The following is a 17,025-nucleotide window of genomic DNA, read 5'->3' on the forward strand; positions in this document are numbered from 1 at the left end:
CATAGGGAAAGAATTAAAATAAAAAACAAATTTCATTTAATTATCAAAAACAATTTTGGTGAAATAATGTAAAAACTTATCCTTTTATCTACTACGTATACCCCTTTACTTTAGCATGTGAATTCATCAAATGATCCATAAGAGTGGGTGGTTTCTTCCATTCTCCAAAATATGTATATCAACTTTTATGTGTCAATAATGAATTATGAATATGATGATAAATGAAATTCAATGATTGGATATATTTATATTTAAACCCAATTACATCTAACTCTTTATGAGCTGAGTTTTCCAAACTTTTTTCATGATGGGAGAATACCAAAGAAAGGAAGGCAAAAAATGGACCATAGAATAATAATTATTGGACGAGCTTAGAAGAATTCAACAATTCACATTGTATATATATTTGGGTTTATAAATTTGGGTTTTTGAGGTTGATTCAAATAACTTGCACTAAAATACGATGGTAATTAATGAGTTATGTTGCTGAGTCGGATAATAAAATATACGAGTATAATTTAATTTATAAAAAAGTTAAGGAATTTATTTTTTTAAAAAAAATATATAAAGGTTGTTATTCGATCATATAACACATAAAAGGTAATGGAAATATGAGAGTCTATTATGTACACCCGGGTGTACCGTACACTCGGAGTCATTTGCTCATTCAGTTAATAAATAAGTAAAAATATTATTTGCTCATTTTTTGATTAAATGAGCAAATGACCCCGGGTGTATATAACAAATTTTATGGATATATCTCCTATGTAAAATGTTTAAATGTTGCAACTTGCAATTAGCTATCATATATCCCATAGATATAACTAATACTACCTCCATTTCTGAAAATTCGACTCACTTACTATTCATCTGGTCAAAATAATATAACTTTGACTACATATTATGATTTATACTATAGAAATAAATTAGTGTGAGGGGTCTTATTAGATTCCCCTTATTATAAAATTTTCAAATATCTTTTATAATTTTCACTTATACATAGCCGAAGATATTCATGGTCAAAGATTTTCATTGGAGACCGCGCAAATGCAAAGTGAGTCGAACTTTCAGAAACGAAGGAAGTATGTAGTTATTACTTAATTCGTATCATCGCCGACAATCAAAATTGAATTTTGATATAGATTATGCGGTCAATATTTCACTTGGAGAGTTCTCACTCTACCCAATATTAGGTTGATGTTTTAATATCTTTACCAAGGTATATTATGATTTTTTCTCTAGGTTTTAAGCTCAACTTTCAACCACTATATAGTAAGGAATAACATTTGGTCTCATATTTATTGATTTTACTGGATTAGGTCTCGTGTCATGCACGATAATTTTCACTATTTATTACAGAGTATTAATTTAACACTATATTTATTTATAATAATTATTAAATTGCAAAATAAGATAAAAATTCGTAATTACAAAAATAAATAAAAAATAAAAATTATACCATACTAAAGAAGTTAGTGGGAGTATTACATGCACGAATAATAAAAAAAATTATGGAACTTCACAAAGTTATATGTAGGAAAATATTATTGCATAGTATTAAATAAACAAATAATATTTTGTTGGATGTTTATAATGGAATATAATTACTAAATAGTAAGGGAAATATTATTGTATAGTATTAAATATTCTCTAAGAAGCTTTGGCAAAAAAAAAAAAAAAATAAATAAAAATTGCACAAAATTATTTAAAAAGGAGATGACATATGTCATTCCTGATTTATGTGTTAAAGTCAATTTGATGCAATATAACGTTTTTTTTAATTATTTATTATAATATATATAGTTATAGTTATAGATTTATGTGTTAAAGTCAATTTGATGCAATATAACGTTTTTTTTAAATTTATTTCGTACTATAAATTAAATCCATGTGATTGTAATATATCAGGAAAAAAAAACCCGCAAATAATATTGATACTAGTAATAAGAATCTTTAATTTCAATTATAATATATAAATTAAATATATATGGAGTATAATTTTATTGACTTAAATAAGTTGTCAATCAATAAGATATAAAAAGAAAAATAAAGTTAGAATATATTTATTTTTGGAAAATGGTTTTTGGAGGGAAAAAACGACACCAGGAAGTGACATGTGTTATTCTCGGTGTCTGTTTTAATATTATGTTATTGCCTAGAATAGTCGGATGAATTTTTTGTGCTTGCTAACTGACAAAATTCATTAAAAGAATTATAAATTAGCCAATAGAAATATTGTTACATGGTCACTCATTTACAAAAAAATAAAAAATAAATAAATAATTAAATAAATAAATAAATAGGATTTCTAATTTAATAATTGTATTTGATATTTTAAAGTACATACATTAATTTAATATCCGAATATTAAAGAGTAACATATTACAGTACATATTACGTTAAATTTTATCTACTATCACTTTTAAATTCATACATACTTTATTTCTCCGAATATGATACAAATTTATAAAATGTATGTTAAAATAGGCGTACATAGTAACAACATATATGAGTAGGTCAAGGGAAGTAATAACAATTGTTAGTTGGTTGTGTCTAATGACAATTGCTGTTAATTTTGCCGAATCCTGATTAATCTATGTGTATATTGCTGATGACGAGATAGAGTTATCAAGGAGAGAGGAATGTTTAAAAGTGGATGGAAAAGGCTGGGTAAACATCTAAATGTCGTTACGCCAGTGAAAGCACCCATACTATAATTAATGTTGCCTTATACACACAACATTAAAACTGGTGTTATAGTTGTTATCCTTTAGTTGAAGCAAATTCATACATTGTTACTGTTATATCGCACAATCTCTCTTCTGTTATAATACAATAGCCCGTGCAATATATAAATTAGACGATTCTACAAAGTCTAACCTAGATAGGAAAGGAAGTTAAAAGAAGTTACCAACTGTATTATACAAGTGCCTACAAAAATATTCCAACTAGATTTCAGAGAATGAATCCTAGATAGTTGTTTAGGAGAGATTATTTTATTTTAGTCAATGTGATTAATCAAATTGTGGGAGTAAAAAATGTGCTAAGTAAGATAGGAAAGAATGAATTTTTGGGTTGATTCATCTAATCTAAATCTCCTTCATTTCATCTCACTTTTTACATAGAACCACCCTTTCTTTCGTTCTCTCTCTTTCTTTCCTTCGCCCCCCTTATTTTACACTCCCCTATTTTCTTTTCTTTTCTTTCTCAAAGTTTTCTTCAGTTGAAGCAACTCACCCACACGCCTTTCTCTCTCTTCTTTTGCTCTTCAAATCTTCTTATTTTCTCTCTTATAAAGTATATGTTATATGCTATATAGTCAAAGATTTATGATGATTTCTAGTGATTATTATTGATTTAAAGAAGAGATTTTGGGAACTGGGTTTTGGGTGATTACTGTTTTGTTTGAATCAAGATATCAAAGAGAAGTTTTTTATATTGTAAAAAATAAATTAAGAATTTTGTGTGTATAGTTTGACTGGGAAATGGGGTGTTTTTCTTGTTTTGAATCAAAGGAAGAAGAAAGATTGAATCCAACTTCTGGTGAGAAAGATGATCGCAAAGATGCTTCTCCTTCTTCTAATTCTAATATCTCTAAATTATCATCTGGTGAGTTCTATAATCTTATTTGATTTTTATTGTATTAATTTGTTAATTGTTGTGATCTAAAATTATTAAACTTTTTTAATCTGTTTTTGATTATGATTGAGATTGGTAACTTTTGGCTTTTTGATTGATTATTTATGATATGATTGTAGTAGTATTAAGCTGAATTTTACTTTCTGTGAAAAAAAAGAATAAGATTTCAAAAGAATTGGTACCTTTTTAGTGGATTTGGAATTTTATATACTGAATCAATGTTCTTGGACCGTGCGGATTGTTGAAAGTGTATAAAGTTTTTTTGGGATTGTTTCACTTAATAAGTATCATGACTTAATTTGGTAAAATTCCTTCTTTTTACTATTTTCAGTAAGTTCCATTAGGTAGGCAAATGCCTAATTATAGATGTCCCTTGATGAATTTTGAGTATCTGAGCAATTAATTCTCGTTGCAATTGAATGGTAGACTATCCATCGCGGTGGAAAGATCGAATCTTTGTTTGATAGGTTGGTGTATTACTCGATTTTGCATCTCTAGAAAAGAGTTTCGCAATCTGGTGTTTCTCATGATAACAAATGATTTATATTAGCCAATAATAATGTGAATCTGCAGGAGCTGATCGGCTGAAAGCAAGAAACAATGTCGGGCCAAGGCGAGAATCATCTGTTCCCAATGATGGACCTATGGCCAATATTAGTAGCAGTGCCCATACATTCACTTTCCGCGAGCTTGCAGTTGCCACCAAGAACTTTAGGGATGAATGCTTCCTTGGGGAAGGGGGTTTCGGGCGTGTTTATAAAGGGCAGCTGGAGACTGGTCAGGTAACAATGCTTGACAATCATTTAATATGATTTTGCAACTACTGCCATGATCCACCATTTCTAAGATGTGGATCATACAAACTTAGAGCCTTTTTTTTATATGATAAATCTCTATATATGGTTACTTCTAACTCTCTAAGAGCAAGAAGTTTATGAAGTTGTTCTAATTCTATCAAACAATGTCTGAGTCGCTCTTTATGTACTGCTTTTGGTTATTGGTGCTCATTACATAATTTCTCATATGTTCTTCTATAGGATTGAGTTTGGGGTTGATGAAGCAGGAGAAAGGGAATAAAATGATTCATATCTAATAATTAATCTATTATGCTACATTCTATTGCATAGCTACAAGACCGGATATGTCTTGATTTCTCATATGTTCTGCATTGCTGGGGTTTTTTGAACCGTGATTCTGATTCTATGGTTGTGGAACTACCATGTAAAACTAACATATTTATAACTATATTGCTCTCTTTCTTGATATGATTTTTTATGGAATCCAAGGGCTTATATTTCAAAAAATCTTATTGACATTTTAACTGTTTATTTAACTTACCTTAGCTGCATGTTGTTCCTTATTTAGAGTCAGTTTTGTTTTGCTTGCAGGTTGTTGCTGTTAAGCAATTGGACAGAAATGGTCTCCAAGGAAACAGAGAGTTTCTTGTAGAGGTTCTTATGCTCAGTCTTTTACATAATGACAATTTAGTGAATTTGATAGGATATTGTGCTGATGGTGACCAGAGATTACTTGTATATGAATACATGGCGCTGGGATCTCTAGAAGATCATCTCTTTGGTAACAATTTCTAATCTTACTGGTTTGTCATCCTCTTCTTGCTCAAATTGGTTCTTGTATAGTGTTCATTACTTCACTTTCTATGATCAATTTGTTTGTTGATGTAACCAAGGAATTTGAATAGAAGGCCATGCTTGTGAAAAGAATGTAATGTTTAGACGCCGAAGGCGTCAACCAACAGATGAATATGATCAGAAAATCTTAATTATATTGAATCACTGGCTATGTGAAACTAGCTGCCTGAGGTCTTATGCTCACTAGTGAACAAACTTGTCACGTTGATGTGCCAAAGTAGCATAAGCTAGACAATACCTGTAGCCTCGCAGTGCATAAAGTATATGTTGTGTTTCAGTTCTTTGTTGCTACTTTATATATGCAAACTATTATCAGTGGAGTAGGTTTCTAGATATTGTTCATGCAAGAATATGTAATGTGTCCTAGATTCAGTAATTATGTGTCAATATCGCTGAGGAGCTCTTCTACGACACAAGGCAGTTTATTGCGTTATTGTATTAACTATATTCAAAATTTTATGATAATGCTGAATCAGTGGTTCATATGCAAAGTTATTTTAACTACAGTTAAGTTTATGTCTGTAGAACCTATGAGCTGTGTGCACATCGCCATGAAAAACTCCACTTTTTTCCATCTGATATTACTGGAAGATAATTTTTCTCTCTTGGTTTTAGAATTTTGATCGACAGTTTAACCTTGTCCTTGTAGATCTTCCACCTGATAAAGAACCGCTTGACTGGAATACCAGGATGAAAATCGCTGCTGGAGCAGCCAAAGGTTTGGAGTACCTCCATGATAAAGCAAACCCTCCCGTTATTTACAGAGATTTCAAGTCATCTAACATATTGTTAGATGAAGGATTCCATCCAAAGCTCTCTGATTTTGGGCTGGCTAAATTAGGACCTACTGGTGACAAGTCACATGTTTCTACTAGGGTGATGGGCACTTATGGTTATTGTGCCCCTGAATATGCTATGACAGGACAACTGACGGTGAAGTCTGATGTTTACAGTTTTGGAGTAGTTTTCTTAGAACTGATAACTGGTCGCCGAGCCATTGATAGTGATCGTCCTCATGGAGAGCAGAACCTTGTAGCATGGGTAAGATGATGGTCCTGTAAAGCTCCCACTGAAGCTGCTATTTAGCTCTTGTTAGTTGATTTCTGGTTGTAGGAGTAATTTGTCTTAAACCACCTCTCAATTACACCAATGTTTATACAACAGTGATATGCTTCACTTGTTGCAAATAACCAGCCATATTTTTTTATTTTTATTTTTGGGAAATTGGCTGTTAGGTGCTTTGCTCTTAAACAACACGAGTAGTTTAATGAAAAGTTGAAAAATTAGAGGTGGTTTGTGGCGAATTCTTCCCTTTTGCAGAGTATCATTTTAGATTTTTAGCTCTTTTATTGTCGACAAGCAATTGAGCATTGTTTATTTGTGCAGGCACGCCCTTTGTTCAATGACCGCAGAAAGTTCTTGAAATTGGCAGACCCTCAGTTACAAAGTAGATTTCCAACAAGAGGACTTTACCAAGCTCTGGCTGTTGCATCCATGTGCATACAAGAAAATGCAGCTGCTCGACCCCTTATTGGAGATGTTGTAACAGCACTCTCTTATCTGGCTAACCAAGCATATGATCCAACTATGAAAGATAGGAGCAGAGATGAGAATGGTGGAAGAATTGCAAGGGGTGAAGATGGTGCTAGTTCAGGGAGAAAATGGGACTTAGAAGGCTCAGAGAAAGATGACTCCCCAAGAGAAACAGTCAGAATGTTGAATAAGGATTCAGATAGAGAACGTGCTGTTGCTGAGGCCAAAATGTGGGGTGAAAATTGGCGGGAAAAGAGACGACAAACTTTGGATTTGGAAGGTGGGTCTGAAAAGGACGACTCCCCAAAAGAGACCGCTAGGATGTTGAATCGGGATTCAGACAGAGAAAGAGCTGTTGCCGAGGCCAAGATGTGGGGAGAGAATTGGCGGGAGAAAAGAAGGCAAAGTGCTCAAGGCACAAATGACAACATAGAAGGGTGATTCTCCCTTCAGCTTGTACAGTGTCAGAAAAGCAGAGATGCTTCGGGCAGGCTAACTAGATTCCGGTTTATGCCCTCGTGTTTTCATCTTTTTTTTGCCTTACCAACTTACAAAATGTGTTGAGGCTTTGTATGGAGGATCAGAAATGCCCACCATGTATGGTTGATATTAGTTTCTTTTCCCCCCTCTTTTTTTTTTTTTTCTTTTTTTCCTTTTTCTTGACAAGATTGGCAGATATGAGGAGAAATCAGATGACGACGGGGGTATATTGCATAGAAGAATCAGAGTGTATATCTTCGGTAAGAAAGAAAAAAAGGCAGCTTTGGCTCCTTTTAAAACATTTCAGTATGCAGTCATTTTGCTGAGCTTGTTTCTTTTCCGCAATTGCGGATGGCAGGTTCTTTCTTGGTTCTGCATTTTTAGGAAATACTCAATGGATTTGGTACTTATACCATTGTTGAGTGTTATAAACTTATAATACAGCAGCTTGAAGCACTCTATATCATATTCATCCATGTTTGATGTTTCCTATGTCTTATATATGAACTTCTCATCCCCTTGTTTCTGATGCTTAAGAATTTGCCTATTTTTCATATAAACCTAATATGCCAGTTAGAAAAGAATCAACAGTACTATGGAAAATATAATTTGAACCGAAAATGGGGAAAAGGGTTGATTTATAGTGTAAATATTCTCCCAATACTCCAAAAAGGAAGGGTTTTTTTTTTTCCTCGTTGGGGTTGAGAGGATTAGATGTACGCAACTTTATAAGAAGGCTGTTTATTATTGACTTTTTATCTATCGAAGGAAACTTAAGAGAAACAAGCACCTAAATATCATAGATGCAATTAGTCTGTCATCAAGATTTTAACCGTAACCAAAATTTTACGGTATTGTTCCTGTTTTTACTAAATCAAGCAAATCTTATGATCCCACCTGTTTCCCAACTATCTTACTTTTTTCAGAAGTATTTTATTTTTCTCATACTACCGTTCTGGTGTAGTAATAACTTCTCACATAATTCATTTAAGTAAATGGCTCTAAACAGAAGAATAATGTGAGTTAATTAGGTAGTTGCATTCAATAACAAAAATGGTTGGGAAAAGAAGCAACTAAATGTAGGATACATATGATCTTACTCCATATGATCCTAATTATCCTAATAAATACATGGCCAAAACTCTCGAGCATATTCCTTTAACGCGGTATATACTATGAGTTTGAACCTACAGATATCAGACTGCAGGATCAGCAGTTGATAGTTCAGTTCGAGGTTCATTGCTTCTGTCTTGCTGATCAATAGTTGCCGCGTTTCCATTGACCAAGTTTGTCGGATTACTTGAAATCCTCTGATCTACTGATGATTCCCGGGGGATGCAACAGTTTTTGCAGATTGCATATAATACCATCTGGAGTACCCCCAAGGCGAATCCAAAAACATTTGGAATCTGATTTTGATGATAAGAACTATATGAGTGTGCTGAGTAGTGTTGAAAGAGGATATTCGAAACATGGTGTTTATTAATGACTTACAGATATGTATAAATCTTGTCGTAATAACCCATATGCAAACCATATGATCGCGCACAGCGTGAGGCAGAAGGATAAGAAGAATGGCATGTACTCAACACTCTTTGTTCGAATAACTTTCACCTGAAAGACGCAGATGTATGACAAGGATTAAAAGTGTACGCGTTTTTGGTATGAGTTGGCCTCCGCGAGCACCAATCTACACTTTACCAAAAAAAACAAAAAAAGAGAGATGATGAATATTATGAGGATTTCTTACCATGATTGTCAAGGGTGCTGCAAAAACACCAATGGAGACAACAGCGCAAATGATACCAAGCACTTTTACCCGGTCTGTACCTTCCCCCAGTTTCAGCTGAATGATGAGAACTATCATAGAAAAAATCACCAAATTGAGTGAAAGAACTAGTGTGCCTGTAAAAATCTGCAACAGAGTATAAAGGATTAAATTGAATCAATCCGACATTCAACATTAACACTCCCTCCATCCGGAACTAATAGTCAAGTTGATAGCGTGATTTAAACTAGTAACGTGACAACAAGTAAAATCAGGCAGATGGATAAGTTTGACACGTACCCTGGCTCTTCTAGAAGCATAAGCATAGTAAAAGGCGATGTACAATGTCTCAATTATGCATCCAACAGAATTTATGCTAATGAGGAAATATTCCTTCTTCTTGAGCAGTGCATAGTATAACCAAAGCATAGCACTAAAGAGTGCTGCTACATAAGGCACAGATTGGAACCCCTCTGTTGATTTTTTCTTATATATTTTGTAATATGTAGGCCTGCAACATAAGTTAATTATCATAACATGAGTTTTATACATAATGATACACTGGCATACCGCGAGTAATATTGTAACAAGTAACAACATGAAGTTTATGTTAGAGAACTTACAATAGAGCTAGGTATACTAATCCTGAAATCATGTTGCCTGAAACATAGAATTAAGGGGGACTTTTAAAGGATATTTGATTAGCATTGTTTCAAATTTCATGTAGGATGTGGTATTTAAGGACCTAAGCTATGCTTGTATATAAGATAATTTGTTTGTTAGAAGGCAGATTATTATGGTAATATTCAAAAGAAACTTCAGATAACATACATTTGGTAGCTATCAACTTGCTAGGTATATAAAAAAAAATGAAAAGTTATTTTCATATAAAAGATACAAGAAAGAAACTAAGAATACAGATATATAAGGACTAAAAAGTTTGTTTTAAACCTAGACATGCATCAATCATGTACAACCTATGTAGTAACCACCTTGAGGATGAATGAGGAAAAAATGATCAGAAGAGTAAAAGGATATTGTTAATTGATTGTTAATATATCGATATATATAATAATCATAATTAATAATACGAGGGAAAATTAAGCAATATACATTATTTAAGAAATACAAGTATTAGTTAATAATTACTCTGTATTATGACTTACAATAGAGATAGGATAGAAGTATTATTAATAAAATTGTTAAGGATTAACTATTTTTTGGGTAAATTGAGATATAGCTAAAAGTGGCTTGCTACGTAAAGCATTGCTTAATTTGCATGGTTCTAAATTTCTCATATATTGGTGAGTTTCACTAACATATGCTACGAACTTTTAAGCATCTTTTTCAACTTTAAGATTTTTAAAGTGTGTAGTAATGCCAATAGAAAGGTGAAATACTCCATAAAACAATGCGCAGAAGATTGATGGAGATGAAGGTACCAAAATTATATATTTGGCAAGTCATAATAAAAATTATTTTGGAACATAAGAGTATATCTTTTCAAGCTAACTTATGGGCATGTATTTCACGAGTTTTTATTTTATAATAATAACTTTAGTACGCAGATAGAGATATTCTTGAGAGTCGATCGTTTTGTTAATGTACTCATGATACGTATTTCAATAATTCTTGATGGAAAGTAGTGTTCTAGATACATATTTGGAGATCATTATATCATGCATGAGTTAATACTTTGACATAAGAAAAAAAAAAATGCAAAAATAATAATAAATTGATAAGATGAAGAAAACTTGATTGCATTTATATTCACCTAGAATGCCGACGATTGTGAGTGATAAAGTACTGGTGTGCAGCGCCATAATAAGTTGATGATCACCTTAATTTGTATAATTGTTGAAGTAAACGATGTTTAAAAAGCTGTAATTATGGCTTCTCAAAGGGAAATAAAACTCTTTGTAGTTTTCATAGACAAACAACTATGGTTTATGGAAAATGAGAGCTCAAGATTATTAAGTTGCTAAATAGAAAAGGAGATGAGGTAAGAGAAGTGTGTTATGTGTGTGTTGAAGTTAATTGCAATTTAAATTCATCTTAGTTGCATGACAGGTACAGATGAGGTAGGTAATAAATGTGGACTAATATCATTCACATACGTACTTGTGTAGTACTACGTATACTTACATTAACATTGATATGTTCATACACATATACACATATATCAGATGTACACATGCTTTAAAAAAAACCACAATATCAAAAAGTATATTCGAAATTGAAGGAGCTAAGGTTTTAAAGACGATTTGGGGTCATCTTGTAGAAATAGGAATGCATTATAGATTTTAGCTAGATGTCGTTAGTCCATTTGACTGACTTGTCATAGATATCATACAATATTAATTCTTATTATATTTTAAGTCTATATTTACTATCCGCGTTGAGAATAATTTGAAAACAGAGTAGAATGAAGGGGGTACAATACCGTGATTAACTTTTAAAAATACTCCGAAGTCCTAAAGTCCACAAAACTACCATACATGATCTAGTCTCAACTTATTCCGTTTATGCATATATATCTAGCTGGGCTTATGACTAAGATCATACAGAGTAAATGTTAAAGAAGTTTTTTTCAGAAGGTTTGTTTTTGGTAAACTGCAAAAGTTCCATTTGAGTGAGGTATACTTTTTTACATGATCTCTTTCTAGTCTCAACATTCTTTTTGAGTACAACCTAAAATTCATCTAAGTCGCCTTCAAGTTGTCATCATCATCTATTTTCAAACTTTTCTTTTGCGAATTAAGAGACGATTCTTAGATTTCTTGTCTAAATTACTTCAATTCTCATGTTATTTTTGGTAATTATTTGTGTATGAAGGAAAACTTTTGTATACACCCGGTTTTCAGTAATTTACTGTACATCGGGTGCACTTTTGTCAGATTTAGTGTCACTTTTGTCAAATTTAGTGTCACTTTTGTCAAATTTATCAATAAAGCATAAATAACTCTTATATATGTCACGGTAACTTTTGTGCGTTTTAGTATAGCTTTTGCACATTTTATTGTCACTTTATAACGAATGTTCAGTAATTTACTGAACATCTGTTTTATTTAAAAGTTTGTGTATGAATTATACTTGTATGATACATGAATACAGACTTTACCATCACATAATCAATGAGGTTAATTACGTTGTTATATAGCTACCATATCATCAAATGATCGTAAGAAAGAGTTGTGGGATTAGCGAATCCATTTTCTTCATATATTAATTTATGATCCTAATTAAGAAAGAGTTGTGGGATAATCAAATTCCATTTCCTTCGTATATAGAAAAATTCTAAATAACTACTCCGTAAATTTATCAATGACTAATAACAAACACAATAATATCCCAAAATGGTCCCACCTTTGGTATTAAAATTGGGATAAGGCCAAAAAAGAAATAAAGATCCATCATCTATGCATGATGCATCAGATTTTGAAGTGTATTTCATGTTTTTTTCACCTCAATTTCCGCTCTGTTGATAAATAATTTTATCGATTTAGTTGATTTTCACTATGGAGTAATTAAAATTGAATTCTACTAATTGAAACTATTAGATATTGATTCGATGATTTGCAATTTGTTACACTCTCAAATCCTGTTCAATTATGCCCATTTGATTTTAAAATAAAAATTAAAAAAATTGACCATTAGACTTTACTCATTTGAACTTTTTATCCCCAAAATCAATGCAACCCGCTTGAAACTACTTCCACCACCCCAAAACTCCCCTCCAACCCAAAACCACCATATCTTACCCCAAATACCACCATTTCGTAGTCCGAAACTACCTCCACCAACTCGAAAAATCCCCCAATTACTTTGAAAATAGTCTTACCACCTTGAAAATGAACCAACCTCGCTTAGTCACTTACTCAACAACCACCCAAAAGTTCAACTTTAAAAAAAAAGGAAAAAAGCTTCATCAAACGTCATGTGACCGACACATGGGTGGGTCAACGTCAGAAAATCCGGTCAACGGTGGAAATCCGACCAACGGTAGTATTTTACAACATTTATCTTTTATTAGATAATTTCTTACAATATTTTTTTATTAGGTAGTTTCTCATATCTAGGTTTTATTAGGTAGTTTTTTGACAAAAATTCTTTTCAATATAATATTCCCTCCTTAACTCCTAGGAAGGCATTAGTCGACTAGAAAAAATCCAAAATCCAAAGATATTTGCGTTTACATAACTATCCTTCATATAATTGTACGGTTTTTTTTTTTTTTTGTTTGACAGACATATAATTGTACGTATTTGTGATATGCTAGTTTGCTATATCTATGAGCAAATAACATATGTATTGCGTGCAAATAAAACTTTATTGTGAAATTAATCACAATTCAAATCACAACATCTACTACTAATTAAATTGTGCTGCCTATGTAATTTAAAACTTATTATATACGCTTTTTATTAATGGTAATAAGGAGAAGAACCTTACAACCATCATCTCTTGTTGATCAAGTAAGTCCAACTTTATAGGCCAGACTTATCTGCAAATGAGGGGGAAGGATAGGAAAAACTTCATCCACAAAGAGCCCTTATTGAAATTTAAGTTCGGTTCACTTCACTTTATTTTTGCTCAATTAAAATTATTTTTACTGAATTAAAATTATTTTTACTGAATTAAAATTATTTTTACTGAATTAAAATTATTTTTGTTGAACTTAAATTATTTATATTGAACTGAAATTATTTTTCCTGAACTAAATTTTTTTTTTTGAAGAAAATTAAAATTATTTTTACTGATTCTCCGTTATATTTTTTCTTTAAAGTTACTGATTTTTGCTGAACTGAATTTTTTTTATTGAACTGAACTTATTTTAATTGAACTGAAATTAATTTTGCTGAATATTATTTTATTAAGATGAAATGAACAGGGCTTTAATCTATAACCTTTAAATCACAAAGCCAAAAGTTTATATCATCTATAAAGTACAACCATGAGAGTGTGAAACATATTGTTTGAGCAGTTGGCTAGATTTCAGACTTTTAAGTATGAGACCAGAGATCAAATCTCACCTTTCATGGGGAATTCCCCTTCTTCTCAGTCAAATCTCATAAGTCATAAAATAATCGTACAAGTAATTCTTTCCTTATCAAGTATCACCATTAGCAAATTTACATATGATTATTGATTTAATTACTAATTTTGCCGAATTTAAATTATTAAGAAAAAATATACTTCCTTGGTTTTTATTTACTTACAACACACCTCTTTGGCACGCATTTTTAGAAATATATTAGATTAGATAAATGGATAAATTAATTCACAAAATTTTACCACCGATAAGAAGAAAGGATTAAGTTGCTACGGTTTGAATTTCATAGTTTAATTCATTCGTTTACCTAGTCTAATCGCCTTTCTCAAAAAACGTAATAAAAGTTATGTTACAGGTATAAAAAACAGAGGAAGTACAAGTTAATCAATCACCTTCATTCATAAGACTGTTTTTGAATATACTTGTATAAACATTTTTTCATTTAAATATGAGCTCTACAATCGGTCGGTCGGTCGTTGATATATGAAGTAGAAGTACCATTAATTACAAAAATGTCATACTAACTGTCTATATAATTTTTGTATTACACTATTACCACGTTTATCAAGGTGGGGCTTTCCTCAGTAACCAAAGTTTGCCTAACCTTGTACTCCCTTCTCTCACTCCCAGCTTCGTGTTCTCTCGAATCATCAGCAATGGCGGAATACAAAACCCTTAAAGTCAACCCAATCAAATCAAATTCCTCCGTCTTCTACCTTTACCTCAATCGTCCATCCCATCGAAACGCCCTATCAAGAGACTTCTTCGACGAATTCCCAAAAGCCCTAAAATCCCTCGATCAAAACCCTAACGTCAATGCAATCATCCTCGCCGGCGCCGGCGATCACTTCTGCTCCGGCATCGACATCAACACCCTCACCTCCATCACCCAATCGGCGGATCGCGCTCGCACCAACGAGCGTTTTAGGAGAGAGATTAAGTACCTGCAAGCGGCGGTTACTGCACTGGAAGAATGCCGGAAACCGGTGATTGCCGGTATTCATGGAGCTTGTATTGGAGGTGGAATTGATATTATTACAGCCTGTGATATTAGGTATTGTACTGAGGATGCTTTCTTCTCTGTTAAGGAGGTTGATTTGGCAATTACTGCTGATTTAGGGACTCTTCAGAGATTACCTGGGATTGTTGGATTTGGAAATGCAATGGAATTGGCTTTGACGGCGAGACGGTTTTCGGGTTTTGAGGCTAAGGAAATGGGTCTGGTTACTCGGGTTTTCGGTTCTAAAAATGATTTGGATGGTTTTGTGGCGCGCATTGCTGAGGGTATGTTGATTTTTGGCTTGTTTTTCTTAGTTCTTGCTTTAAGTTTTAAATTTCTACTACGGAAAGAAAAAGGTGGCATATTTACTCATTTTCTTATTGCTATATATTGGAATGAATTGTTTGAATGACTGACTTTAATGTAAGGTTTTGTGAGCTTTGCTTTTTAATTTTTGTTTTTTATGTTATGTTTAGCAAGAATCTTGTGATGTTTAGAATAAAGGTCCATTGTTAAGTAATAAGCCTATACCAAATTAACAATCTCTACATGGGACTAAGCAATGCATAATTACTGGATTAAGCACAGTACATGGCACTCATAAGTCCACTTTTTGTGGGTTTTGATGCTTATTATGTCCAGTGTTTTGTGAAATTTCCATTTAATTCTCTAATTGCTCAGGAAATCAATTTGGAAAGGTGTTGTTTGAATGGCTTGTTGTGCTTTCAGATATTGTTTTGAGAGTTGAGAGTATATGTATTCTTGTTTTCGTGTTAAAAGAACTGGGAAAGTGTAACCTTCTTGTTTGAGGCTCATTTTCAGTAGTTGTATGTCATTACTAGGCTTATCTTAAGAATGTTGAATGGTAAAGGCATTTGGAAAGAGAGTCAAGGAAATGTTAGTGATCTTGTGAGCAGAGTATGAATTATGTTCTGATGTTCTCGATGGTAGAAACTAGGAAGTGGTAAGGTTGGTTGATATTTAAGTTCAATTAAATGCACTCTAGTTGTCTAGTTGCCAAAGGACTTGTTTCCAATAAAATGCTTCTTGTGCAATTCTAATATCAGATTTTATGTTTACACAGAAATTGCTGCAAGATCTCCTCTAGCTATCACTGGTACTAAGGCAGTGTTACTAAAAAGTAAGGACCTCAGTTTAGACCAAGGGTTGGACTATGTAGCTACGTGGAATGCTGCAATGCTTCTATCTGATGACCTAAAAGAGGCAACCTCTGCCTTTTTCCAGAAAAGAAAGCCAGTTTTCTCAAAGCTTTGATCAGCTTCAGGGATTCAGGTCATGTTGTTCTTCTTGGTTAAAGACTTAAAGTTGAATAAGCTTATTAAGCTCTAGCAGTCAGGTATACTATACTTTTATCACTAGCTTGGAGGTTTTAACCATACCTACTTGGTCTATAATGAGTCTTATGGTTGTACAGCCTTGTGCTTGTACGAGTTGTACCAAATTGTCTCTCTGGTCCCTTGTATAGATCTTTTACATCTCATTTGTTGTTACAATCTCCTTATTGTTTGTGCGCACATTCTAAAATAAAATCCTTGCAGAGTTTATGATATTTTGGGTTTTTGCAATGTATTCTTATATGTAGGTTTCATAGTTGATTGTTATTAGACTTATAGGCTGCGTATGTTGAGTCCTTTTTTTTAATCAGCTTAAACGTTGATATAGAATATATGATATGGGCGTTCTTCAAAAAGAATATATGATATGGGTGAATATCCTTGGACCTTCCCTGTACTTGGTAAGTAGTTGGTCCATAGGAATTCAGAATGCATTGATTAAACATAACCTGCTTAGTTCTGGGAATTGGCGAATTGCTACGCATTTAGCAAAGAGTGGCCCAAGTATCTATGGGCCATCACGGTTCCAAGTTCTGATTATCACA

The 17,025-nt window shown here is 32.7% G+C and overlaps 3 protein-coding genes across 3 annotated transcripts; 2 read left to right on the forward strand and 1 right to left on the reverse strand.

Annotated features, from left to right (window-relative positions):
• The first annotated feature begins 3,034 nt into the window (after nt 1–3,034).
• On the forward strand, nt 3,035–7,791 carry LOC110711532 (serine/threonine-protein kinase PBS1-like). Its single transcript, XM_021889947.1, has 5 exons — nt 3,035–3,609; nt 4,213–4,421; nt 5,028–5,217; nt 5,941–6,332; nt 6,678–7,791. Exons 1-5 carry the CDS (start codon nt 3,486–3,488, stop codon nt 7,263–7,265), a joined length of 1,503 nt encoding a protein of 500 aa, XP_021745639.1. The 5' UTR covers nt 3,035–3,485; the 3' UTR covers nt 7,266–7,791.
• A 532-nt stretch (nt 7,792–8,323) lies between these two features.
• On the reverse strand, nt 8,324–11,084 carry LOC110711565 (bidirectional sugar transporter SWEET15-like). The gene is made up of 6 exons (XM_021889978.1): nt 10,847–11,084; nt 9,696–9,732; nt 9,373–9,583; nt 9,055–9,219; nt 8,799–8,918; nt 8,324–8,713 (listed from the first exon to the last, which is right to left on the reverse strand). Exons 1-6 carry the CDS (start codon nt 10,893–10,895, stop codon nt 8,501–8,503), a joined length of 795 nt encoding a protein of 264 aa, XP_021745670.1. The 5' UTR covers nt 10,896–11,084; the 3' UTR covers nt 8,324–8,500.
• A 3,514-nt stretch (nt 11,085–14,598) lies between these two features.
• Nucleotides 14,599–16,711, forward strand: LOC110711556 (delta(3,5)-Delta(2,4)-dienoyl-CoA isomerase, peroxisomal-like). The gene is made up of 2 exons (XM_021889970.1): nt 14,599–15,409; nt 16,210–16,711. The coding sequence occupies exons 1-2, from the start codon at nt 14,782–14,784 to the stop codon at nt 16,398–16,400; spliced, it is 819 nt and encodes a 272-aa protein (XP_021745662.1). The 5' UTR covers nt 14,599–14,781; the 3' UTR covers nt 16,401–16,711.
• The last annotated feature ends 314 nt before the right edge of the window (nt 16,712–17,025 follow it).

The sequence above is a fragment of the Chenopodium quinoa genome, unplaced genomic scaffold, assembly GCF_001683475.1.
Source record: "Chenopodium quinoa cultivar QQ74 unplaced genomic scaffold, ASM168347v1, whole genome shotgun sequence".
NCBI classification, from domain to species: domain Eukaryota; kingdom Viridiplantae; phylum Streptophyta; class Magnoliopsida; order Caryophyllales; family Amaranthaceae; genus Chenopodium; species Chenopodium quinoa.

Bases quoted from the DNA above. Each gene is read 5' to 3' on its own strand.
- LOC110711565 (XM_021889978.1), bottom strand. From the start codon at position 10,895: ATGGCGCTGCACACCAGTACTTTATCACTCACAATCGTCGGCATTCTA. The intron at 9,584-9,695 runs GTAAGTTCTCTA...CTTATGTTGCAG, and splicing joins TTAGTATACCTAGCTCTATT to GCCTACATATTACAAAATAT. The intron at 8,919-9,054 runs GTAAGAAATCCT...TGCGTCTTTCAG, and splicing joins CAGCACCCTTGACAATCATG to GTGAAAGTTATTCGAACAAA.
- LOC110711556 (XM_021889970.1), top strand. From the start codon at position 14,782: ATGGCGGAATACAAAACCCTTAAAGTCAACCCAATCAAATCAAATTCC. The intron at 15,410-16,209 runs GTATGTTGATTT...ATGTTTACACAG, and splicing joins TGTGGCGCGCATTGCTGAGG to AAATTGCTGCAAGATCTCCT.
- LOC110711532 (XM_021889947.1), top strand. From the start codon at position 3,486: ATGGGGTGTTTTTCTTGTTTTGAATCAAAGGAAGAAGAAAGATTGAAT. The intron at 3,610-4,212 runs GTGAGTTCTATA...GTGAATCTGCAG, and splicing joins TATCTCTAAATTATCATCTG to GAGCTGATCGGCTGAAAGCA. The intron at 4,422-5,027 runs GTAACAATGCTT...TTTTGCTTGCAG, and splicing joins GGCAGCTGGAGACTGGTCAG to GTTGTTGCTGTTAAGCAATT.